The 25,832-nt window shown below is 47.0% G+C and overlaps 1 protein-coding gene across 1 annotated transcript in view; it reads right to left on the minus strand.

Annotated features, from left to right (window-relative positions):
- The window catches only part of ADCY2 (adenylate cyclase 2), a 455,550-nt gene extending 431,188 nt beyond the window's left edge, over positions 1-24,362 (minus strand). Inside the window, exons 1-2 of the mRNA XM_061129349.1 lie at positions 24,153-24,362; positions 3,468-3,665 (exon numbers count right to left, since the gene is read on the minus strand). Of these exons, the coding sequence (XP_060985332.1) occupies positions 3,468-3,665; positions 24,153-24,362 (408 nt within the window). The remainder of the gene's footprint in view (positions 1-3,467; positions 3,666-24,152) is intronic.
- Between the last annotated feature and the right edge of the window lie 1,470 nt (positions 24,363-25,832).

Genomic DNA, 25,832 nt, shown 5'->3' on the forward strand with positions numbered 1-25,832 from the left:
GAAGGGCAAAGCCACCAGCATCTTCTCCGCGTTTTCCTTATTTCACCAGCGGCCGCTTCCAAAGCACATTAGTGCCCAACCTCCAAACCTGCCACCCAAGCAGAATGACCGCATTTCAGGTCCCCTCCTGAATGATCAGGAGTGTTGGGAAGGAGTTCAGACTCCAGCAGAGGAATGGGGCTCAAGTGGCCTCTTCTATGTTTTTCTTTTTTTTTTCCTTGCATTTAGTATTTTAGTGGAGGTTCTAATGATGTGCCTGGAGAATCCCATGGACAAAGGAGCCTAGTGGGCTACAGTCCATGGAGTCACAAAGAGTCAAGACACGACTGAGCAACTAACACACGCTAATTACGTGCACGTCAAGAAAAAGAAATAAGACATTAACTTTGGAATGAAAGAAGTAGAGCTTCCTATTCATAGATGACATGGACACTTACACAAAAAAACCAAAGGATTAGTGCCAATCACTCAGCTCAAGTAATTTCTCAGGTATTTGGACAACCAATAGGGACCTACTGTACAATATTATGTAAGATATGTAAGATTCTGCTCAATATTATGTAAGAAGCTAAAAGGGAAAATAATTAGAAAAAGAATATATACATATTCCCTCTCCTCCACCCCCGGTGCCCAGCTCAACTCTTCTCTTTCATACCCCATCTCCTTCTGAGTGGGCGCATCCAGCCCCATAGTGTGTGTGCGAGTGCTGAGTCTCTAGTCCTGTCCGACTCTCTGCAACCACAAGGACTGCAGCCCACCAGGCTCCTCAGTCCACGGCATTTCCCAGACAACGATCCTGGAGTAGGTTGCCATTTCCTACTCCAGGGGATCTTCCTGACCCAGAGTCAAACACGCGTCTTCTGAGTCGCCTGCGTTGGCAGGCGGACTCTTTACCACTAGCGTCACCTGGGAAGCCCTTAATCAACTGTGTGTGTGTGTGTGTGTGTTAGCTGCTCAGTCATGTCCATCTCTATGTGACCCCATGGACTATAGCCCACCAGGCTCCTCCGTCCATGGGATTCTCCAGGCAAGAGTACTACAGTGGGTTGTCATGCCCTCCTCCCATACTCTAATATAAAATACAAAGTTAAAGAATAAATTAATTCCTTCAAAGTGGCCCTCTTCTGGCAAGAGGTGTGAGCAGCCCCAGAGCACGAGGCAAGTGGCCCCGAACAGCTGTGCCCCTAGAGGCGTGCCCAGGCCGTGGGGGAGGCTGGCCCCCCCATCTGCCCCATCGATGGGGCTGAGACTCCACGCAGGAGCCCACCCTGCCCAGGGTCCTGGTGGCGTGAGGCCAGCAACCCTGATGTGGGTGGGATCACGGGCAGGAGCAGAGGTGAAAAATCTCAGCACAAGTTGTAAACAATAGCATCCAAGCTAAAGCCAAGAAGCAGAGCCAGCCAACCAACAGCTGGGAAATCCATCTCGAGTAAACGGAAGTAAAGTAAAAGTGAACATGTCCCTCGCTTAGTTGTGTCTGACTCTTTTCGACCCCATGGACTGTAGCCTGCCAGGTTTCCCTGTCCATGGAATTTCCCAGGAAAGAATACTGGAGTGGGTTGCATTCCGTTCTACAGGGGATCTTCCTGACCCAGGGATTGAACTGGGGTCTCCTGCATTGCAGACAGATTCTTCACCAACTGAGCTATGAGGGAAGCCTCCAGATAGGAAGGCTTCTTTGAAAGCTACGTTGTTAAAAGGCGGTTGCGGTGCTAGAAGACAACCGGGGTCCATGCCCCAGACGGCAAAGGATGCTCTTAACCTGCTTCCTGCTTCTGTCCTCGTGCACTGGGGTGAAGGCGGAGGGACGGTGGACCACGTGTGCCACTGAGAGCAGTGGGTGAGGGCAGAACAAACGGGGAGCAGAGGCGTGGGGGGTGGGGGCGCCCAGTGCTGCAAAAGGCTTGAGTGAGGGAGTGAGGAGGAGATGCCAGAGGAGCTTCCCCAATCATGGGAGCCTCTGCGGGAGAGGGACAGCATAGTCTCCGTCTGGGCCACTGTCCAGCATCCTTTACAGCCAGAGAGATCAACCCGAGTCCACTCTGCCTAGCCTCTCCCTTCACAGGAGGAACTGAGGTGCAAAGATGAAGATGCTTTGTCTGAGATCACGGGACAGAACTCTCTAGAAACCCCATTCTTGGGCTCCCCGAGGGATCTCTCCAGCTCAGGCCCTTGCCCTGGCACTTGAATCCTTTTTTTTTCCTCTTCCCATTTTATTTTACAAATTTTGAAAGTATGATAACACATTTACAGGAGACTTGAAAAATACAGAACAAGGTTACACATAGTCCTACTAGATATTACAATTATTTCTCAAGTAGATGAATGAAGGTTTTTAGTTGGGAGTTTCAATATGAAAGTGTCAAAAATTAATAGACGGGACAGACAGGAAAGTAGAAGGATAGAGTAGACCTGAAAAGCACCGTGAACCATTTCAACATAATTAAGATTTATACAACATTCACACAACAGTAGGATACAGATTCTATTCAAGCTCCCATAGACTATAAACGAAGGACAAAAAACAAGGTGCAAAAACTGCATGGTCTAAAGGTCCTGAAATCAGACAGAGTCTGCTCTCTTTTCACTGTGGAATTATGTTAGAGATCAACATCGAAAGATATTTGAAAGTAACACACACATCGGCACTTGAATCCTTTTGTGTGTCCCACCCTGAGTCTCTCTTCTCCTGGCCTCCCCAGCAATTCTGGGGAGTCTCCTAAAGACTGTGGCTCCTGCACCTCTCCCTCCCCGGGTTCTTGGTCCCCAGCAGCTCAGCAACAGCCCTCTTGGCACTCAGCTTCCTCCCCCCTCCTCAATGGTGACAGATTCCCTTGGCATCAGTTATAGGCCTGAAGCTAGTAACTAGGATACCCGCACCCGCGCCTGGAACCATCTCATCAAGCAGCCAGCGGATGAGAGCCACGTGGCCCTAACACCAGAGGAAAAGCCCACTGGACTACGGTCTCCTAAAGACCTAGCCTCCCCCAGACATGGCCCTCTTCTAATCCAAGAGCCTCCTGGGTTCAACTCAAGCAACAGCGGGTCCCACTGCTGCTACGCCGTCATCACGTTGACACCAAATCTGGAGATCCGGTCCCTGAGCAAAGAGTTCAAGTTCAGTCTTTGCGACTTCGAGGCACAGAGAGCGGTGCCCACCCCAGCAATGGGAGACTCGAGGGGCTGGAGGAGAAGGAAATACCGAGGCATGGTGCGCATTGCAAACGCAGCCTCAGCCATTGGAAAGAGGTGACAAGGTGAGCCTGGGCGGCCCCCTGACCATCGGCAGGTCTGATGAGTGGAAACACGCACCGCGTGACTTCACCCTGCAGAGCCCCGTGGGCCAGCTATTTCCGAAGATGGTCTTCTTAGCCTCTGTTTACAGTCTGGAGCCAGATGTATAGAACCTGGTATGTCACAGATCAAAACACAGAAAAAGAAACACAGAAGGCACTGCAACATCTTACCTGGTCCCAGGGAGAGACGGTGCCCCCGAAACACATGAACAAGTAGCCCATGGCCACGAGACAGATCCATATCACCAACGAGAAGAGGCGTAGCAGCTTCTTAAACACCGACTCGATGCACACCAGGATGAAGATCGCAAAGAAAATCGCCAGGGCAGTCGGCACTGTGATTAAAAATGCCACGTGGTCTTCAACTTCCTAAGGAGAGGGAAAAAGAACATAGCAAAGGGACAATTTAGCAAGCCTGTGGCACCCCTGACGTATTATTAACATCAAAATGTGATCATCAGTCAAGGTCGAATCAGATCAGGTTTTAAAAGGGACTTCAGAAGTAGAAACATTTGAACTTTCGAAAATTTAAGTTTCTTATTAATTAAACACGTTTTTCTACATAAACAACCCAATACCAGGCTTCCCAGGTGGCTCAGTGGTAAAGAATCCTCCTGCCAATGCAGGAGAAGTGGGTTCAATGTCTGGGTTGGGAAGATCCCCTGGAGGATGAAATGGCAACCCACTCCAGTATTCTTGCCTGGGAAATCCCATGGACAGAGGAGCCTGGCGGGCTGTAGTCCATGGGATCGCAAAGAGTCGGGCACCACTGAGTCGACGAGCACACATAACCCAGTATTGGATATTTAAATTACACAAAACAGCCATGCCATCAAATTCAAATTTTCCCTGATAAGTGAAGAAATGGATTTCATTCAAAAGTGAATGCAAGAACACAGAATGGAAGGATAAAATAAGACAAACAACTTCAGACAATCAGATATGCTCTAATCATAGGAAATTAAGGTCTGCAAATGGTTTTGAAATATTTTATTAAAAAACCTAAATACTATCTTGGACTCTAAAGCTAGAGGCTTTTCTTTTAATGCAAGGCAATTAATGTTTTAACTAGATCATAGGTTAATAGAAAAGGGTCTGAAAGTACTAAAAATAGAAGATGAGAGAGCGGGAAATATTTACAAGACTGTGCCATTTTGCTAGCTTCTTTTTCCACCTTTCTTGGGCTCCAGCAGCAAAAAGGAAAACGGACATTATTAGCCTGCTACTAATGCATTTTTTAAAACTCTACATTTGCACACTAATAGTCATTTTCTATTCATCTCTATCTAGCCACATAACCCTTCAAACGCACACTATTAGAATTCCACACAATGCAACAGAACTTGCGTTTCCTCTGAGTACCCAAGCCTGGATTTAGGCTTTAGCTTCTCCAAATATTCTGCTGAAACTTGCTCTGAACAGCACACGCTATGGTATGGCACATGCTCTTACACACAGTCTAAGAGCTTTCATCTTCAGCTAATACATTTAGTTGATGAAATACTCAAAGGAGTTTCAAGCAAAACAATCCATATAGCCGGGGCCCTAAGCACATCCACTGAGGTTTTGGAATATTAAAACTGACAGTAGCGGGCTTCCCTGGTGGCGCAATGGCAAAGAATCTGCCCGGCCATGTAGGAGACATGGGTTCGACCTCTGATTTGGGAAGATCCCACATGCCACAGAGCAACGAAGCCAGAGCACCAGAACTCCTAAGCCTGTGCTCTAGAGCTGGGGAGCTGCAACTGCTGAAGCCCACGGGTCCGAGACCCCGAGCTCCACAAGGAAAGAAGTCTCCGCGATGAGAAGCCCACTGCAACTAGAGAGCGGCCCCCGCTCGCTGCAACTAGAGAAAAAGCCTATGTAGCAACCAAGACTCAGCACTGCCAAAAATAAGAAAAAAAAAAAAATTAAAAGTTACAGTACAACCTGGGACATACGGGGTAGGTCTTTCAAATACCAGAGTCTGGGGAAGCCCTCACCTTTTCTGGTGGGCACAGGGTTCAGTCCGGGCCATGAGCATCTCTAACTTCACCCTGGAGATGCCCCTCCCACCGCCTTCAGATATCAGGCCACTGACCACAGGGAGGGGGCAGGAAGGCAGATGAGGCAACCCAGGTGGCGGGGAGCAGGCTGACACCCAGGAGAGAGCAGAGGGACCCGGACCACCTTCAGGGCCTTCTCTTCCCTTTCCTCTCTCACAATTATGCGTGTCGAGTAAAAATTGTGAAAAAGGCAAGAGCAACAACAACCACGGCAAGTACTCACGTCAGTTGTTGTTGAGTTGCTAAACTGTGTCTGACTCTTTACGACCCCATGCACTGCAGCACGCCGGGCTTCCCTGTCCTTCACCATCTCCCAGAGTTTGCTAAAATTCATGTCCTTTGAGTCAGTGATGCCATCCAACCATCTCATCCTCTGTCGTCCCCTTCTCCTCCTGCCTTCAATCTTTCCCAGCATCAGGGTCTTTTCCAATGAGTCAGCTCCTCATCAAGTGGCCAAAGTACTGGAGCTTCAGCCTCAGTCCTTCCAATGAATATTCAGGGTTGACCGCCTTTAGGAGTGACTGGTTTGATCTCCTTACAGTCTAAGGGACTCTCAAGAGTCTTCTCCAGCACCACAGTTTGAAAGAATCAACTCTAACATGGATATTTTTCTGCTAAGCACTCAGGTACATTAAGGTCTGTGACTCTTAGAGCGGCCGTGTGAGTGTAGGCACGGTTGCCTGCACAGGTGAGAAAATGCAGACCTCTGAATGGAGAGGAGGCACCAGGGCTGCGGGGCTGACTGGGAGAGAATGGGGGCTTCCCCCAGGGGGTGGTCTGTGTTGCCATCACCGCAGAGCCCTGCGCCCCATGTACATAGACGATGCATGGGCCCAGGTGTGGCTAGCTCCCCAGTGGCCGGAAGAATGTTTCCAGAACAGCCAGAAGACAGAAGGGCCCGATGGGATGTTCTCACAACCTCCCTCCCCTACTATTTCTGTCCACGACTCAGTGCCTGCCTGTACTCTGACCTTCAGACACAGGCTCCAATCATTGCAAAAGGTTGTCTGGGATCCACCCGCACCCCAGTGCTCCCCAGCACCCAGGCACCAAGGATCAGGGCACACAGCAGCCTGTCCCAAGGACGTCTCATTCAAGGTCGTGGTCGCTGTGCACACAGAGCCGTGAAAACGTGATTTTACTTTAAACTTCCCCGAATGAAGTTACCTAAGCTGTGAGCAGAAAGCCAACCAGTAGAGAAGCAGGACAGCTGCCTTCCTGGCGTGGCTTTTCCATCATTGCATTAACCCCGTAGGAAAGCAACAACCGTTGGCTTTATTGGCTTCGATTATCCAGAAAGAATGAAAGTGGTGTGAAAACCTACGTGACCGGCAAGTGAAAAGTGTGAGTTGCTCAGTCGCTCAGTCACATCTGAGTCTTTGAGATCCCAGACTGTAGCCCACCAGGCTCCTGTGTCCATGGGATTCTCCAGGCAAGAATACCAGAGTGGGTTGCCATTTCCTTCTCTGGGGGATCTTCCCAACCCAGGGATGGAACTCAGGTCTCCTGCAGCGCAGGTGAATTCTTTACCATCCGAGACAGCAGGGAAGCCCATCAAGTGAAAATGAGCAGCTAAAGGAACAGAGAAGCTGTGATCCTGAGTCCTTCTGGGAAGAGGAGGACAAAAAATACACAGCCCAGAGGAGCATTTTTTTTTCTTTTTTTTTCATTTATTTTTATTAGTTGGAGGCTAATTACTCTACAATATTGTAGAGGTTTTTGCCATACATTGACATGAATCAGCCATGGATTTACATGTGTTCCCCATCCCGATCCCCCCTCCCGCCTCCCTCCCCATCCCATCCCTCTGGGTCTTCCCAGTGCACCAGGCCCGAGCACTTGTCTCATGCATCCAGCCTTGGCTGGTGATCTGTTTCACATTTGATAATATACATGTTTTGATGCTGTTCTCTCAGAACTTCCCACCCTCTCCTTCTCCCACAGAGTTCCAAAGTCTGTTCTGTACATCTGTGTCTCTTTTTCTGTTTTGCACACAGGGTTATCGTTACCATCTTTTTAAATTCCATATATATGCATTAGTATACTGTATTGGTCTTTATCTTTCTGGCTTACTTCACTCTGTATAAGGGGCTCCAGTTTCGTCCATCTCATTAGAACTGATTCAAGTGTATTCTTTTTAATGGCTGAGTAATATTCCATGGTGTATATGTACCACAGCTTCCTTATCCATTCGTCTGCTGATGGGCATCTAGGTTGGTTCCATGTCCTGGCTATTGTAAACAGTGCTGTGATGAACACTGGGGTGCACGTGTCTCTTTCAGATCTAGTTTCCTCAGTGTGTATGCCCAGGAGTGGGATTGCTGGGTCACATGGCAGTTCTATTTCCAGTTTTTTAAGGAATCTCCACACTGTTCTCCATAGTGGCTGTACTAGTTTGCATTCCCACCAACAGTGTAAGAGGGTTCCCTTTTCTCCACACCCTCTCCAGAATTTATTGCTTGTAGACTTTTGGATAGCAGCCATCCTGACTGGCGTGTAATGGTACCTCATTGTGGTTTTGATTTGCATTTCTCTGATAATGAGTGATGTTGAGCATCTTTTCATGTGTTTATTAGCCATCTGTATGTCTGCTTTCCCTGCATTTCTCTGCTCAAAGATCCAACCGTGAACAAGGGAAAGACCCAGTGCCTTGGAGAGCCAGGAACATTATATAATAAGACTTGATATGGGTTTGGGGTTTAAATATTGGCATCTTTTTTTTTTTTTTTTTTTTACCATCAGGGTCTTGATCCCAGACAGCCCACTAGTCTGGGCTGCAGGGCAACCACTCCACTAGGCAGTGGACACTGGTCCCCTAATATTTTTAGGGGACCACAGAAATGGTTTATTTCTTTCATAATCAGAACAACAACAAAAGACCCAAGCTCCTAGTCTCAAAGCTTCTAGTCCCCCATGCTCACCCAGAATCAACTAGGACGGTGAATATACGCTGAAGGAAGAAGGGCAGACAAAGGCCTCTCCATCCTGAAAGGACCCGAGGGCGTCTGGGGTGCCTGCTTACCGGATGCGTGGCATTGCCTGGTCCACCCCACTCCCCCGAGAAGGACTCCCCCCAGCTTTGAAGTCCTGTCCCCAGCCCCAGCAGGGCGGCCCGTTCCCAGATGGCACGTGGCTTCAGACAGTCAGTCGCTGCCCACAAGGCCAGTGGCCCCTGACTACTGCAAAACCCACTAAAGAATCCGGGCTCTTCCAGAGAGAACAGCCATCAATTTATTCTGCGTTTGCCTTTTGAACCTTAACTCCAAACAAGTCTTAACATGGATTTTCCCACTAAATAGAATCTTTTGTAAGGGGGGCCAAGGGAAAAAAAAAAACAAAACAGTAGCATATTCACTAAAAATGTATAAGCTTATAAACCACACTCTTTCCTAGCCCTGCATTTGGATCATGTGTTTTTCTTAAGGTGAATAACTAAATGAAACAGCGGAATGCCCTCAGACCTTGAATTACATACCCTCTCCCCCCTCCACCCCGTTATTCCAGCCCCAGTGGACAGGAAGACCAATGAAGCCACAGCAGCTCACCCGTGGCTACTCTTTTAGGAAATAGCCGAGTTTTTCAAATTCAGAGTATAAAACAAATAAGAGCAGCTGAAAATAAAGTCAACGAAAACAGTGAAAACACTGTCGATCTAAATTAAATATGTTTATGCAGCCCAACTCCTCCTCCATTCGTGGAAATAAAAAATGTACCACTCTACGCAAACTAAATAAAATGTACAGAAATGCCTTTAAGACATGGCTTTAAAAAGATTTTTTAAAGTCGCCATACAATGCAAACTAAATGTGTTAACACACTTTTAAAAGGAAGACCGCAAGCGTCCCATTACCTACTGTCATGATAATGGGCTCCCATCACTCTCCAAGAATATTTCGTCTTTCCCTGTTCAATGCATTTAATTTGGGAGGGCATCAAACTGCCAGGCCTATTAAACACCCATTGTTTCTATTTATCATATAACAACGGCTTTGTTTCTCAGAGGCTTTTCCATGGAGCAACAGATTATGTATATTTTTAATATTTTCCATGTGTACTTTTCATTTTTTTTTTTGTTCAACAGTACTGTTTTCCTTTTAGATGGCAGAGGACACTCTAATGTAAAACACTTTACCGTTATTGTTGTTGTTCAGTCGCTCAGTCATGTCTGACTCTTTGCAACCCCATGGACTGCAGCACACTGGCTTCCCTGTCTTTCACTGTCTCCGGGAGTTTGCTCAAACTCATCTCCATTAAGTCAGTGATGCCATTTCATTTCATCCGACCGTCTCATCTTCTCTTGCCCCCTTCTCCTACTGCCTTCAATCTTTCGCAGCATTAGAGTCTTTTCCAATGAGTCAGTTCTTCTCAAGTAGCCAAAGTACTGGAGCTTCAGCTTCAGCCATAAGTCCTTCCAATGAATATTCAGGACTGATTTCCTTTAGGATTGACTGGTTTGATCTCCTTGCAGTCCAAGGGACTCTCAAGAGTCTTCTCCAACACCATAATTCCAAAGTATCAATTCTCCGGCACTCAGCCTTCTTTACGGTCCAACTCTCACATCTGTACACAACTACTGGAAAAACCATAGCTTTGACTACATGGACCTTTGTCAGCAAAGTGATGTCTCTGCTTTTCAACATGCTGTGTAGGTTTGTCACAGCTTTTCTTCCAAGGAGCAAGCATCTACGAAAAGGATATTTTAGGGAAGTGCTTTGAAGTCCAACAGACGGAAGGTAGAAACCAAGTTGCTTCACTTACTGTAAGTCTGGTGAACGCTGAGCCTTCCAAAGCCCCTGCTTCTTCACATCAACAGTGATACAGACACCGTGTGGCCAGTGGGGGTGAGCCCATCACCCGAGCTCATAAATGACAGGTTATTACCGTAGTGACCATAACCACCTCTTTCCTATCCCTACTTTCCACCAAGGCTAGTCTGACTACTCATTACTGAAATGATGCCAATTTTGCCTTCTAAGTAATTATACATTTTATTACCATAAATTATTCTGAAGAGCTGCCACTGGGCAGAAAGCAATCAGCCCTTAGCTAATATACATTTGACTATATGTGGATGGATGCAGATAAATATTTTCATTCATTCACATCATATATCTGTGTGTATGTGAGATACAAAATGTATGTATGTGTGTGTGTTTGCTCAGTCATGTCTGACTGTGCAACCCCATGGACTATAGCACACTGGGCTCCTCTTTCCATGGAACTTTCCAGGCAAAAATACTGGAAAGGGTTGCCACTTCCTACTCCAGGTGCTCTTCCTGACCCAGGGATCAAACCCATGCTTCTTGAGTCTCTTGCATTGACAGGCAGATTCTTTACCATTGAGCCACCTGGGAAGCCCTGAGATACATAATAGAAAATACATTTTTTTTCATTCTTTTCCACATATAGAGTCACACTCCATTTTACCATAAGGTATGAAAGAAATAAAAATTCTAATTAAAATATTCTATAAAACTCTGATGAAATAAGTCAAAGATGACCTCAATAAATGAAGAGATAGTCCATGTATATAAATAGGAAGACAATACTGTAACAATGTCAGTTTTTTCCAAATTAATCTATAGATTCAATGCAATTCCAACTGAAATCATAGCAAGTTAATTCTGTAGATATCAACACACTAATTCTATAGTTTAAATGAACAGGCAAAAGACCCCAGTGCTGAAGGAGAAGAATAAAGTAGGAGGACCAACACTACCGAACTCCAAGACTTATTATAAAGCTACGGTACTTAAGATGAGACGGTATTACAGAATAAAGGAACAGATCAATGGACGGGAAAGACCCACATTAATGTAGTCAACAGACACGTGGCAAATTCAGACAGACAAAGGATAAAGACCATTCAATGGAGCAAGGGTGGAACAACTGAAGAGATGTCTACATGCAAAGTATGAATCTAGATACACACTTTATGCCTTTCACAAAAATCAACTCAAAATGGATCACAGTGAAGAGAAAGAGAAAGTGAAAGTTGCTCAGTCATGTCAGACTCTTTGCAACCCCATGGATTGTTGCCCCTCAGGCTCCCCCCCCACCCCCCACTCTGAATCTCTCCTCCTCTCCTCTTCTCCACACCATCTCTCTACTCTCTCTTCTGTCTACCTCCTCCACATTTAATTGTATCAACAGTATAAATGATTCAGTCGTGTCTGACCATTTGTGACCCCATGGATGCAGCCCACCAGATTCCTCTGTCCATGGGATTCTCGAGGCCAGAATGCTGGAGTGGTTTGCCATTCCCTTCTCCAGGGGATCTTCCCAACCCAGAGATCAAACCCAGGTCTCCCACATTGCAGGCGGATTCTTTTACCAACAGAGCCACTAGGGAAGCCCAAGAAGACTGGAATGGGTAGCCTGTCCCTTCTCCAGGGGATCTTCCTGACCCAGGAATCGAACCAGGGTCTCCTGCAACGCAGGCAGATTCTTTAGCAACTGAGCTACTGGAGAAGAATGGGTCATAGATCTAAAGGTAAAATGCAAAATAATCCTGAAAAACTCCAAAGTCTTCCCATGAGCAAACTTGTGCTGTGCGGTAAAAGTGGTGCTCAGAGGGAAACCGGTCATCTCACAAGTTGGGCTCAATCATCCTACCGTCAGTTTGGCATTGCTGGGAGTTGCATTTCTTAGACTCCCTTTTCCTCCACGGCTCTTGCTTACAGTTGAATAGAAGAATTTGTGGCAGAATTGGGAGGGGGATGTGGAGCAAGTCCTCACCAGAATCCCTTCCCAGAATGTTCCCGAGTGACAGCGGGCCTTCGGAGAGGCCTGCCCAAGATTTGGGAGGTGGACGCCAAGCCGCCCCAGGAAGGGCGATGTGCAGGATCAGATGCGGCTGAGACATGCGGGGAGGAGCCTGGAGGGGCCCAGCCGGCCCGGCTCTGTGCTCCACATGCAGGACTCCAACCAGATCAGCCAGACCAGGGTCCCCGCTAGAGACCGTCCTGATGGGGCTCCCCTGATGGGTGTGCAAGTTTTGCTTTTGGAGATCCCCACAAGCCCTGACTGTGCGGGGATTCTCCACTGATTCAAGGTTCCCTGCCGCTGCCAAGGTTGATGCAAAGAAAGAAAGGAGGCTGAAAACTGATGAATTAAAGATCCCACTGCAGAAATCTGGAAAAGAACAGAGGAAGCCCAAAGCAAGTGCTGAGCTGGCCCAAACACTCGTTCACGCGTTTCCACAATGGAAAAACCCGAAGAAACTTTGGGGCCAACCAAATAGAAAGAAAATGTGGCGGTCAGGGACTTTCCAAAATATTTCCTATTTCTTTCTTCTGGGTTCCTTCTGGATTCACCTTCTAACCTCTTTTGAAGTTCCAAGCAGCCATTTTGGGCAAAAAAAGAAAAAAATGTGAATAAATGTGAAGTGTTTCTCTCCCAGGCAGAGGCATGTAAAAGCCATTGTGAGGCTGCTGGCACTTTCTTTCTGTGGTGCAACGATTAAAGAAGCATTTGTCACGAGGAGGACACCTACAGCCCAGGCCAGGTGGGCAGAGCTCCCCTCCTGGCCTACGTTGGCCAGGACAAGCAGCAAGAAGTCCGCCTCCGGTGTGGGAAGCCACATGGAGCAGGGATGAGCTACCATTGCCAAATTGCTGACTCAGGAGGAAAATAAAACATGTGAATGTTTTCAATCACTAAACCACGTGGGGGGATTTATGCAGCGGCAGATAACTAGAATACTCAAGTCTGGCCAATGAAAATGAGTGAAAGCCATAGGGCACTTCCATGTCGATGATGTCGATTGCCAGAGAGTGAAGCACTCTTTTCTTTCCTAGTGTAGTATATTCATTGGAAGGACTGAGGCTGAAGTTGAAGCTCTAATACTTTGGCCACCTGATGCGAAAAGCTGACTCACTGGAAAAGACCCTGAGGCTGGGAAAGATTGAAGGCAGGGGGAGAAGGAGACGACAGAGGATGAGACGGCTGGATGGCACCGACTCATGAGACATGAGTTTGAGCATCTCCAGGAGACAGTGAAGGACGGAGAAGCCTGGCGTGCTGCACGGGGTCACAGAACCAGACACAACTTAGCAACTGAACAACACAGCAATCAAGGAAGGAAGGATGCTGTGGGATGCCGCTTCCTTCACGCTAAATCTCTGAGTAACTGATGTGAGAGAATGCCTCTGCTGACTCACACTTACTGTGCAGCTCAAACAAAACATAAACCTTCGTTGTGTTAAGCTACTAAGATTCTGGAGTTGTTTATTTCCGTAGCATATCATAATCTAATATGCTTTGATTGACACAGAGGTAATGAAGACAGAAAGCAAAAATGCAATACAGTGTATCAAAAAGAAATTTTTTTTTGTAAAAAGTTAAAACAAAAACAGACTTCTACTGAGATTAAGTTAAAAAAAAAAGAAAGCATCTAAGTATTATCAAATATTACCATCAAACTTGAGAATTGGGATGAAATGCAAAGAGTCCTAGAAAAGGCTTATTGAAACTGACTCAAGAAATAAAGTTAAAAATACTATAATCCTATTACTATCAAAGATACTGAAGCAGAAATTTTAAAATCTCTCTCCAAAAAAGCAACAAACCCATGTGGTTTTCTAAGTAAATTCTTTCAACCCTTTCTAACATAATGAAAACTTTAGAAAACTAAAAATGAAGGCATACTCCCTGACTTTTAAGACCAGAAAAACTTATAAAAAAGAAAAATGACAATCTGATAAAGAAATACTCCAAACTCATTTTACCAAAGACTATGTTGGCAAAAACCTTAAAATGTTAGCACTTCACATCCAACATTTTATAAGAGATATCATCAAAACTGTATTTGTATCAGGAATATAAAAATTGCTCAATAATATAAAATTATTAAGCATTACCCTGACTTTAAAAAACATCAAAAAAATCTTATGATTATCTCAATTTGGTAAAACTAAACAATCATATTTAAACTTTTTCTATAAATTAACCAAAAGGAATCTCAAAGGATATCTATAAAAATCTATTACCAGCATCATCCTAAATGAATAAACTATTAAGGAATTCTATTTAAAATCAGGAAAAAAGGCAAGGGCACCCACAATCACCAGTTTTGTCAGTAGCACATTAGAGTTCCAGGCCAACACAATAATACAAGTAAAAGAAATGAAAAGAAAAAAAGAAATGTATTGGACAAAAGAAAATAAAACTCTCAATATTTGCAGAAAAACTAAAAACATTCAAAAACTAAGATCATGGCCTCCAGTCCCATCACTTCATGGCAAATAGATGGGGAAACAATGGAAACAGTGACAGACTTTATTTTCTTAGGCTCCAAAATCACTCCAGATGTTGACTGCAGCCATGAAATTAAAAGATGCTTGCTCCCTGGAAGAAAAGCTATGACAAACCTAGACAGCATACATAAAAACAGAGACATCACTTTGCTGACAAAGGTCTGTCTAGTCAAAGCTGTGGTTTTTCCAGTGGTCATGTATGGATGTGAGAGTTGGACCATAAAGAAAGCTGAGCACTGAAGAATTGATGCTTTTGAACTGTGGTGTTGGAGAAGACTCTTGAGAGTCCCGTGGACTGCAAGGAGATCCAAGCAGTCCATCCTAAAGGAAATCAGTCCTGGGTGTTCATTAGAAGGACTGATGCTGAAGCTGAAACTCCAGTACTTTGGCCACCAGATGCAAAGAACTGATTCACTGGAAAAAACCCTGATGCTGGGAAAGACTGAAGGTAGAAAGAGAAGAGGGCAACAGAGGATGAGCTGGTTGGATGGCATCATCAACTCAATGGACATGAGTCTGAGCAGGCTCGAGGGGTTGGTGATGGACAGGGAAGACTGGCGTGCTGCAGTCCATGGGGTCGCAAAGAGTTGGACACGACTGAGTGACTGAACTGAATTGATTTGCAGATGGTATGACTGTCTATGTAGAGAACCTGAAAGACTCTGCATTTCAGTTCCTAGTAATAAAAAGTATATGATAAGTTGTGTAGATATAAAATAATACTCCAAATTAAATATATTCTTTTACAGCATCAACAAAAGAATAGAAATTCCCAATTTCGTAATCTTTAAAACACAATTTACAGTAAGCAAAAAAATACACAATATCCTTTGGTGTTGGGGAGTAAGAACAACCTATGGAAAACTATAAAACATTACTGAACCACATAAATGAATGGAGAGATAGCCCATGTTCATGGATAGAAAAATTTAATATCACAAAATATGAATTCTCAGAAATGAACCAGTAGATTAAATATAATACTAACAAGATCCTACTTGAGTTTTTTTATATTGAGGTTAAAATAAGTTGATTATAAAGCTTGTATGGAAGAAGAAGAAGTCAAGAATAACCAAAAAGCTTTTCAAAAAGTTGAATGTTATTTCCCTTGCACAATATAAATACTTAATATAAAGCTTTATTAATTATACTCTGTGCATGTGTATTTAAAAGAGAAAAAACTAATGGAGCAGAAAAGATAACCCATAACAAACCACTCATATATGGAATGTTGATTTATAACAGATATGGCAAAAGAAGTAACTAAAATGGATAAGTAAAAATTGATTCTCCACAAGAAAAAAACATGTAAATGGATATTGATCACTACCTTATACCGCAAAAATACCATATGATACATATAGGGCATGTATGACAAAATGGATAAAATGAACAAAAAGAAATGACAAAAAGTACAGATGAAGTCTACTTCTGAGGGTTGGTAGGGAAATGAGAAAGGTGCAGCATACAGACTGATAGACATTACTGGGGAATTCTGGTTTGGACTAGGGACATGGGTGCTTAGTTTTAGTGTAAACAAACAAATATATCAGTGAAAATTGAGCTCAATAATCAAAGTTTAATTAAATTAGTCAAATGATAAATTCCAATCTGTGCACCTAACATCCGATTCTGAAGAACATGGGTGTTATAGGTTTGAATTAACTGCAAGTCAACAACTGGGAAAGAGTAGATGTTAGCTCAACCATATGTCTGAACTATGCTAACATTTCTTCATTACCTCTTTCACTTTTATTCATCTGATCTCCTTACCCGCCTCATGTTTAACATCACACGGCTTTTGTTCTACTGATGCACCAGTCTAAAACTTCCATTCCTTCATAGCATCCACAGATACCTAGTAACTTGAAATCTTAATTATTTCCCCTTTTTTATATAGCTTATAAGATAATACAATATGTTAAAATACACAGGCAATAATTCAATCTTGCAGTAAGCCCATAGGAATGGAAGCCTGCACCTGTGATATTACACTTGTCCTGGCCATGCTATCTCAATATCATTATGTCTGAGGGATAGTAAAGGACACTGGTAGAAATGGGAGACATTCTCATTCTGAAACCCTGCAGACAGGGCTCTTATTGCCAGAGCCCTGCCTGGTCCACCACTGTCTCCAGCAGGAGCCTTCTGGAAGGTAGAAATCCTAGACACTGGATTTATTCATAAGCTCCTCTCAGACAATAGTCATCATCTTGAGAAATCTTCTCAAGAATTTCAAGTTCTAAGAAGAAGCTATGGTACTTTGTATTTGTATGTTCCCAATGCAATAAATTATTCATTCAATAGATTTTAATTGCGCTAATAACTGAAATTTTCCATTTCAAGCACCAGGTTTTTAAAAGGATTTGGTTCTACTCTGAGATACAGCTGGACTTCTGCATTCTTAACGGCAATAGGGCAATAACCCAGGTCTGTAGTCTCGTCCCCTCTGTCCTGGCACTGTCATTCCAGAGCCCTGGGCAGAATCAGAAAGCTGGCTGGCAAAGCGGCTCATGGAGATTTTTAGGCTGGGGTTCTCTACTCTGCCCATCTCCTGAAGCTGGCACCTGGGGATGGAAGAGTAAGCCCAAGTGATATGATGATTTTTTTAATGTGACCCTCCAAATTGCAAACCTCTCTGAGTTCCCATCCTCGTGGTTTTTACTGGATCCTTATACAAAGAGGGCAGTGAAGCAACATTATCAAAGTCTTAACTGGGCCAAATGGATCAAACACACGAGCTGACTCAACAACCCTTTTCTCTCCTTCCAAATGCACCAGGTGGCTGCAAACCAAAATTGCCAGATGTGTGTCAATTTCCCATCAACAGTTTGATGCCAGGGAGTGTAAGTGAAAGTTGGCCGGTCATGTCCAACTCTTTGCAACCCCATGGACTATAGTCCATGGAATTCTTTAGGCCAGAATACTGGAGTGGAGGGCCTTTCCCTTCTCAAGGGGAGCTTCCCAAACTAGTGATCAAACCCAGGTCTCCCGCATTGTAGGCAGAGTCTTTACCAGCTGAACCACAAGGGAAGCCCAAGAATACTGGAGTGTGTAGCCTACCCCTTCTCCAGCAGATCTTCCCGACCCAGGAATCAAACCAGGATCTCCTGCATTGTAGGCAGATTCTTTACCAGCTGAGCCACCAGGGAAGTCCTGGTAAACATTATCTTATCACTCTTGTTCATTTATATAACATTAGCCAAAGCTAACAAGATTAAAAAATACGAACATCAATTCAAGTGTCAATTTGACAGAATTTTAGTGCTAGAGACTGGTAATGTGTCAAAATATTACTTTAATCAAACTATCTATGACTCTTGATTATTTTTTAAAAAATAACTCAAAGCTATATTCATACTTATCATGTAAATAGAAAAACATCCCCTGTTTTTGATACCTAGATTTTAAAATTCTAGTACTCATTTAGCTGAAATAGTACTCATTCAGCCTGAAATACATCCACAGGAGACCGTAATGAGGAGAACCCTGGGTGCTGCAAATACAATAACAAAAACGACCACAGTTGTTGCAGGTAAGGCTGGTGCCCGGCTCTGTGCCGAATGTCCTCAGGATCCATCTTACTTGGTTCCCAAACGATCTCCCTGAGCCTGCTTGCGTTATTCATTTTAGTCCAGAGCAGAAAAATTAATTTTTCAGGAACACTCAGGGGCAACACTGAGACCAGATCCAGGCCTAGCGACAGTTTCACGTTCTTAACAAGAGGCCACACGATGGGATTGACAGCCGCGAAGGAAAACATGTCTGTCCCCTAAACTGTACATATTAATCACACACCTTCCAGCCGGTGAGTGCTGCATTAAATGTGGGGGTCCTAAGTTTCTTCCCTGAAAGAACTAACAATTAACTGAAGAGACAAGATGAACTCGCAAAGTATTCTGCAGGTCAGATGACAGTCATCAAGGAGGAAAATTATTTGATGTAATGAGAGAGCTCAAGGACATGGGCCCAGTCAATCTTAAAGAAAATCAACCCTGAATATTCATTGTAAGGACGAATGCTGAAGTTGAAGCCCCAATACTCTGGTCACCTGATGTGAAGAGCCAACACATTGGAAAAGACCCTGATGCTGGGAAAGACTGAAGGCAGGAGGAGATGACAGAGGATGAGATGGCATCACCAACTCAGTGAATGTGGATTTAAGCAAACTCCAAGAGATAGTGGAGGACACAGCAGAGCCTGGCATTCTGCAGTCCATGAGGTCACAAAGAGTCGGACATGACTGAGCAACTGAACCACAACAACAAGAACGGATGAGCGCTGCAGGCATCCAGTCCAGACGGGAAGGCACAGCACAGGCCAGACTGTTGAAGCCTGAGAAGGAGAGCTTGAACTTGGACAAGCGGCACAGGGAGGAGGCGGCTTCCTGGTGCGAGGACCACGCTGGATGCACTGGAGGAAACAGAGCGAAGCCAGAGAGAACCAGCTGCAGACGGAGTCCAGGCTGACCGACCACCCCAGAGCAGAGAGGTCGGGGGCGGGGGTCACAGATGAGCCGCTGCAGGACGGAATACCACCCAGGGGAGATGCCCGCCCCAGTGCTGGTCCCAGCGGACACTCCATCAACATCACTGAGGGAAGAACGAGCGGATGGCCCAGTGGACGGTGCCGATGCCAACACTGAGTCACGGGCAGAACCAGAGTACCCTGGAGCAGGAGATGGCAGCCCACTCCAGCATTCTTGCCTGGAGCATCCCAGGGACAGAGGAGCCTGGCAGGCTGCAGTCCAAGGGGTCTCAAACAGTCAGACCTGATGGATGGGCTGAGCACCCAAGCCGCACAGCACACACTTGAATATCCAAAGGATGCTTCTAAGTCTTTTCCTGCTGGGCCTGTAAACTGCAACCAACGTTTCTGCAGAAAATGAGTTTTTTGTTGTCTTTTGTTTATACCACAGTGAAGTCATAATTAAAATGACTTATTGAATTACTGGTTGTGATTACAAATACCTGCCAAGTAAGTCTCCTGCATGGATAGAGAAATTCACAGAAAGACGGATCTTTAGCTACCTCCACTCCAATTCCTGAGAGCATACACTATTCCCTCCCCAACACCCCCCGCCCCCAGCCCCAGAATGATGAGACTGGAGAAAGCATGCAGAGAATTTCCTACTCCTCAGACGAGATGTCAGACATGTTCATCTGCCTTCTCCAGCCTTCCACTCCCCAAGAAAGGGGTGAAAGACTGACTTTCTTGTCAAAAGACTGACTCCTCATTGATTCCTCCACCCACTGGGGGCGCTGAAATAGTCCCTGCAATCATAAAGCTATTTCCCTCTACAATGGCTGGTTTCATTTATTTGCTTTGGAAAAATTAAGATTCTTTCTCCATGTACAGAGAAAAGAAATACTCTGATATATCTGCCCTGATGCTGGGAAAACTGATATGTCATAAAGTACTTGTGGTCATCGTCGGAAAGAGCTGGCACACTCAGTCACAGTAAAAGCAAGAAGGGAGATCATAGTCTGAAAAATCACAGATATTACATATTTAATAAAAGCTTATTTGATTTCATTACTAAAAAATAGACCAAAAAATCAGTTTTATTGCAATATCTGACTATTTAAAATTTATAGGAATGGAATTTTTCCAGTTGAAATATTGACCACCCCTAATCATAAATTTTAGCCAAAACAAATCTGGCTGGAGCTAGCTGGTATTTGACAAACTAAAAAAATTATGTCAACCTTTCCTAACCATAACAGGCAAATTTTGAGAAAAGTTGGCTGATTTGGGACATAATAAATGAGAGAGGATTTAATTCTGAGATGAGTTTGTCATGCATTTAGTAATAAGAACCAGTCCTGGACAATGAAGTTAACTCATAACACTTATAACTTAAAAGTTTGGTCTCATTAGTTCCAGGGTCTCTGATGCCAGGGGGCAATTTAATTTTATTCAGCACACCCATAGTATCGTCAAAAACTTCCACCATAAGCAAAAAGAAAGCATTTTTCATATTATTAAATAAGATATTAAAATTCAAGACACGGTATCATATGTGCTACTGGTTTTGTATCTTGATATTTCTTAACAAATATGGGGTTAAACCTATTTAACAGCTTTTTATGTAAGAAAAAGCAGTTAAGCAAGATGGTAAAGTTTCAATTCAGAATTTACTCTTACAGGATAATAAAAATACTTTGCAGATTACTTTAACTTCATGATCAGTGATGCAAAAGCATGGATTGACCATAGATTGAAATTAAGTGAGAGAGGTTTGTGAATAATATCAATTACAGGAACACAATTAGGGAGCTGAAGCTCCAATCCTTTGGCCACCTGATACCAAGAGCTGACTCACTGAAAAGACCCTGATGCTGGGAAAGATTGAGGGCAGGAGGAGAAGGCGATGACAGAGGATGAGATGGTTGGATGGCATCACCGACTCAATGGACATGAGTTTGAGCAAACTCTGGGAGATAGTGAAGGACAGGGAAGCCAAGAGTTGGACACAACTAAGTGAATGAACTGCAACAACAAAGGGGACTACGAGGTCAAGACGAAGCTTACTTTTTTAAAGATATATTTCCCGTCAATTCACACAAAAGCAATTACATATTGCAAAAAAAATCACCATGTATTCAGATGATGTTAGGATCATTTTGTGATCCAAATGTTCCAGGAGACCACGGATGTGCATTAAGAAAGTTGCCAGACATTTGCTACTACAAGAACTGGTGGAAGTCTAATGGAAATCAAAATCAGGCAGATTCATAGGAAAGAAGGAATCTGTCCAAGATTACAGGCAGCAAAAATAGATCTGCCAAGCTCCTGAATTACATCAGAGCCTAGCAATTCTAGTAAAGGTGGAAACCTGGGCCTGCCCCAAGCAGCTATTTCTGCCCCCTGAGGTAGATCTCTGGGAAGCCACACTCTGGTCATTCTGAGAAATGAACTCACCCCACCCCATGTGCACAGGGGCCTATGTTACTACCGCATTGCCTTCCAAATCTCCTAACCTTGAATGACAGGGATAGAGAACATGTTTTTGCAAAGTGAAACTGCTATTTGCGTTATTACTAAAAGCAAAATAGAAACGAGCTGTCCCGACCTCAGAATCGATCCAGTCCTTCTGAAGGTCAAGTTTCCGAGGACAGGGCCCATTCCTCCCTGGCGTTTCCCAATGCCCACCCAGCCCAGCAGCCCCAGATCCCACTTGAAGTCACCTTTCCACCAGACCCCATTACCCTTCCTGACTCTGGAACATTTCTGCACAGCTCATCACCTAGCACAAAGAGCAGACATGACCAAGCATGGTTTAGGCAGAGCAGAGAACAGGATCCATTCCATCGTCTCTGGACCTCTCCCTGGGCTACAGCCATGCCAAGGGAAGTGCTCGCTTTCTGCTTAAAGTGATTTTGCTGAATGCCTAGACTGTGGCAATGATCAATTTACGAAGAAAAATAAAGATGCCTGGGCAACCTTTTCCGAAAGATGCCATTCCAACATTTGTTCCCCATGAAACAGAATGTAAAGCAACTGGATGCGTTAACTGCATGCTACGTCATTTCAGCTGTGTCCAACTATTTGCAACCCTGTGGACGGCAACCTGCCAGGCTCCTCCATCCATGGGATTTCCCAGGCAAGCATACGGGAGTGGGTTGCCATTTCCTCCTCCAGGGGATCTTCCCCACCCAGGGACTGAACACACGTCTCTTTTGTCTCCTACAGGGCAGGGTTCCTTACCGCTACTGCCACCTGGGAAACCCTAAAGGAACTGAGCAGAGAAACACAAAGATCAAAGGCAGATTAGAGGAGGGAGCTTTCAGCTGACTGCACTGAATCTCTGAGGACAGGGCGACGCGTTCAAGCTAGATCAAGGTTTAAGAAGTTAGAGATCCGTATCAGTGCAAAGTGGTGTGTGTCAGGGAGGCATGAACTTCACACTTGTCTTTAAATATATTAATGGTGCTAAAAATAGGCCATCACCTGCTCCTCCTCTTCCATTTAGAAGAGAACCAGCCAGAACGCTTTGAATTACAGATTCGCCAGAATCACAAGCAGCAATGTCCTAGCAGAACAGATTTGCAGAGGAAGAGGGACGTGTTTTCTCCCCTGCAGGAATGGTAATGAACAGGAGATGCCTTCAGAGACTCTGCTTGCCAAGGAGACGGAGCAGAAGTCTCTCCTCAAGTCATCCTTGGCCCTAAAAAGTGGTGAGAAGAGAAAAAAAGATGCCATTCCAGGAAGCAGTGCAGGCTGGCAAGAAGATTGTGAAGACTGCCCTGAACTCACACCCAGAATACAGAATGAAGGTGCTCTCTGCTCTGTGTTGCATAATATAAGACCCAGTTATGATCGGTGGCATCCGTGATCTTCTGCTTTCTAATTTTTTTTTCCCTTATCTTGTTGAATTCCATGAGAAGACAACACCTTTGACAATTGTGGGGAGAAGGTAAACTTCATTTTTTAAAGAACCCGTGATGATAACAAGTTTTCCCATGCATAATATCTGAGCACCATCTGGCTCAGGATATGAGGAATAAATTGCCAAAAACCAAGGACAGCGATTTTGCACGCAGTGGTGAAATAAAGGCACACACCCACGCCTTTGCTCCGAGGACAGGAATATAGGTGCATGTTTACATTCTGTGCTAAAAAGACAGCATTCCTCCCAGACGTCCCCAGATCAACCACTGACCAAAAATATCTCACTGATTAATCAATGCTTGGCACCCGAGCTGCACAGACACATCACAGGCGGTGCAAAAGTTTGAACCACACCAACACAAAGATCAGTAACAGGAAGTTTACCGCCATCTACAGATTTCCTCTCACTGCTTAAGGGAGTGAGCCAAAGGCTCCTGCTTGAAAAATACAAATTGGCAAAACCGACATCAGCTGTAGAGTTGCACTGCGGTCCCAGCGATGAAACCCAGTTGAGTAACCTGTACCCAACAGCAGGCACGATAAACGACCCCCCCTAGAAATAGGAAGGCGACAGTCCACCAATGCTTGTGACTTAGACACTCAAAGGATGCAGACTCACAACAGGTCAACACCCCCACCTCTCTGCCTAGGGGACTAAACCTGGCATTTTAAAGGCAAAGGTGGAAAATAAATACTTGTCTTTCTTTTTTTTTCCCTCGCCATTCACCACTTTCCCGAGGCAGGATTTCTACAGACTTAAATGACGTCCGATCCAAACTAAAACGCCAGCTCGGGAGCCCGGCAGCGGCCTCGCCTCGCCGAGAGAGGCGCGGTGCCGATTCGGATGGAGACCCGCTGGAGTGGATGCCGCGCGGAAAGCGCAGCGAGTTTGCCAGCGGGCGCGCAGAGATGGAGAACGCACGCCGCGGCGGTCCACCTGGTGCACACACCCCGGCCAACTTTTATTTTGGGGCAGAACCTCCCAAGGAAAACTTTTCTCCTGCCCGCAGGGCTCGCTAGAGCCGGGCCGGCCGCGGGTGGGCCGAGGAGGGGCCGGGAGCCGCGCGGGCGGAGGGGGCAGTCCCCGGGGCAGGAGGCGGCCGGGCCGGGTCCGTCCCTCGCCTCCCGGGGCCCCGGGGGCGCGCGGGTAGGACACTCACCAGGCGGAGCGCGAAGAAGACGGCGAGCAGGGCAAGGCAGGCGCCCATGACGATGAGCAGCAGGAAGACGATGAGCGGGTGCTGCTGGCTCATGCGGTAGTAGGACTCGTAGAGCCAGTCCCGGGACCTCTGCAGCCCGTCTCCGCCGCCCGCCGCCGCCTCGGCGCGGTCCCGCAGGTAGCGGCGCCGCCGCATCGCCTCCTGCCACATCGGGGCGGCTCGCGGGGCGCCCGCCGAGCGCGCCCGGCCGGCGCTGCGCCGCCCGCCCGCGTGCCACCCCCGCGCCGCCTCGGCCGGCCCGGGCTGCCCGCGCTCCGAGCTGCGCGCAGGGGCCTCCGGCGCGGGCGGAGCTCGGCGCCCGGGGCTGGGCGGCGGCCTCGGGGGCAGCTCCCGGCGGCGCCGCTGCCGCCACCGCGCGGGAGGGGGCGGGCGCGACAGGGGCGCTCGGCCCGCCTCTGCCCCCACCCCGCGCGGCGCAGCCCGGGTCTCCAACCGCCGCCGCCGCCCCCCGACGGCCGGGCCGCGCGCGCTGGGGGCGGCACGGAGCCGAGGGCTGGGCGCCGGGAAGGAGGAACCAGCCGCGCCGATACTCGGGCGCCCGCCCCTTGGACACGCCCACACTGGGCCCCGGCGCGGGCCACCTCCCTCCGCGGTCCCCGCCTGGGCTCGGGGGGGTTGGGGGGATGCTCCCACCGTCCCCTACGCTGTCCGCGAGCGGCAGGGGAGGGGGGTCCCCCGTCTGTATCCCCCCCTACTTCCCACCTCTCTCTGACGATGCGGGGGCTCCTAACTGCTCCCCACTAGCTCCAAGAGCGGTGAGAAGGGGCACTCCCACCCTCTCGCGCCCCCAGCTCTGAGTGGTCCGCGGGGGGCTGGGTGCGCCCCCACTCCTGCCCACTTTGGCGGAGCGGAGCCTGGAGGAGACCTGGCCTCCTTCGGTACCTCGGGCCCAGAGGACCGCCGGGACTGCCTCTCCGGGCACACGAAGGAGGAGTTGCGTCCTCTCCGCATCCGCTACTGGGTAGGGGGTTCCCACCCTCGTTTTCTTCGACTCTGCGCAGAGGTCTTGGGGGGCTCTCACAGTCCTCCCGCCTATCTAGAGGGCCCGGGACTTCCTTGCAGGGAGCGGGGAAGGCGCTGGGGCGCGAGGGGACCCCCGGGGCAGAGAACAGCCACCCAAGTGCGCAATGCAGGAGGGAGGCTGCACCCCTCCACGTCCTCGCCCTGCAGTTTCAGCTTAAGTCACACTTTGGAGGGAACCCCATGGGGCAAGGTTTGTCCGGCTCGGAGTTTAGGGGGAGCCCTCTGGCGGGTCCGGGGTCGCCGCCGAGTCCCTGCTGCCCGGCAGCGGCGAGGGCGCAGCCGGGGAGAGGGCGCTGGTGCGAGGCGGAGGGGGAGCGGTGTGGATCGCGCTCTGGGACCTCGAGGGGGTGGGCGCGGGGGGCGGTGCTGGAGACCCGGCTGGAGCCGCATGGGGGCGCGCGGCTGCCCGGGAAGAGGCCCCTCCTGACAAGCCGAGTCCAGAGCTCTGGCTCTCTCCCCGGGCGGTGGGGGGCGCTCACTGGCGCTCTCCGAGGGAGCCCGCCCCTCTCTGGAGGGTTCCTCCTGTTCCAGGAAGCCCACTTCTCCGCACAGTGGACCTCGACCCTCCGCTCCAGCAAACAGCCCAGGGCGTGATCC

The sequence above is a fragment of the Dama dama genome, chromosome 25, assembly GCF_033118175.1.
Source record: "Dama dama isolate Ldn47 chromosome 25, ASM3311817v1, whole genome shotgun sequence".
NCBI lineage: Eukaryota > Metazoa > Chordata > Mammalia > Artiodactyla > Cervidae > Dama > Dama dama.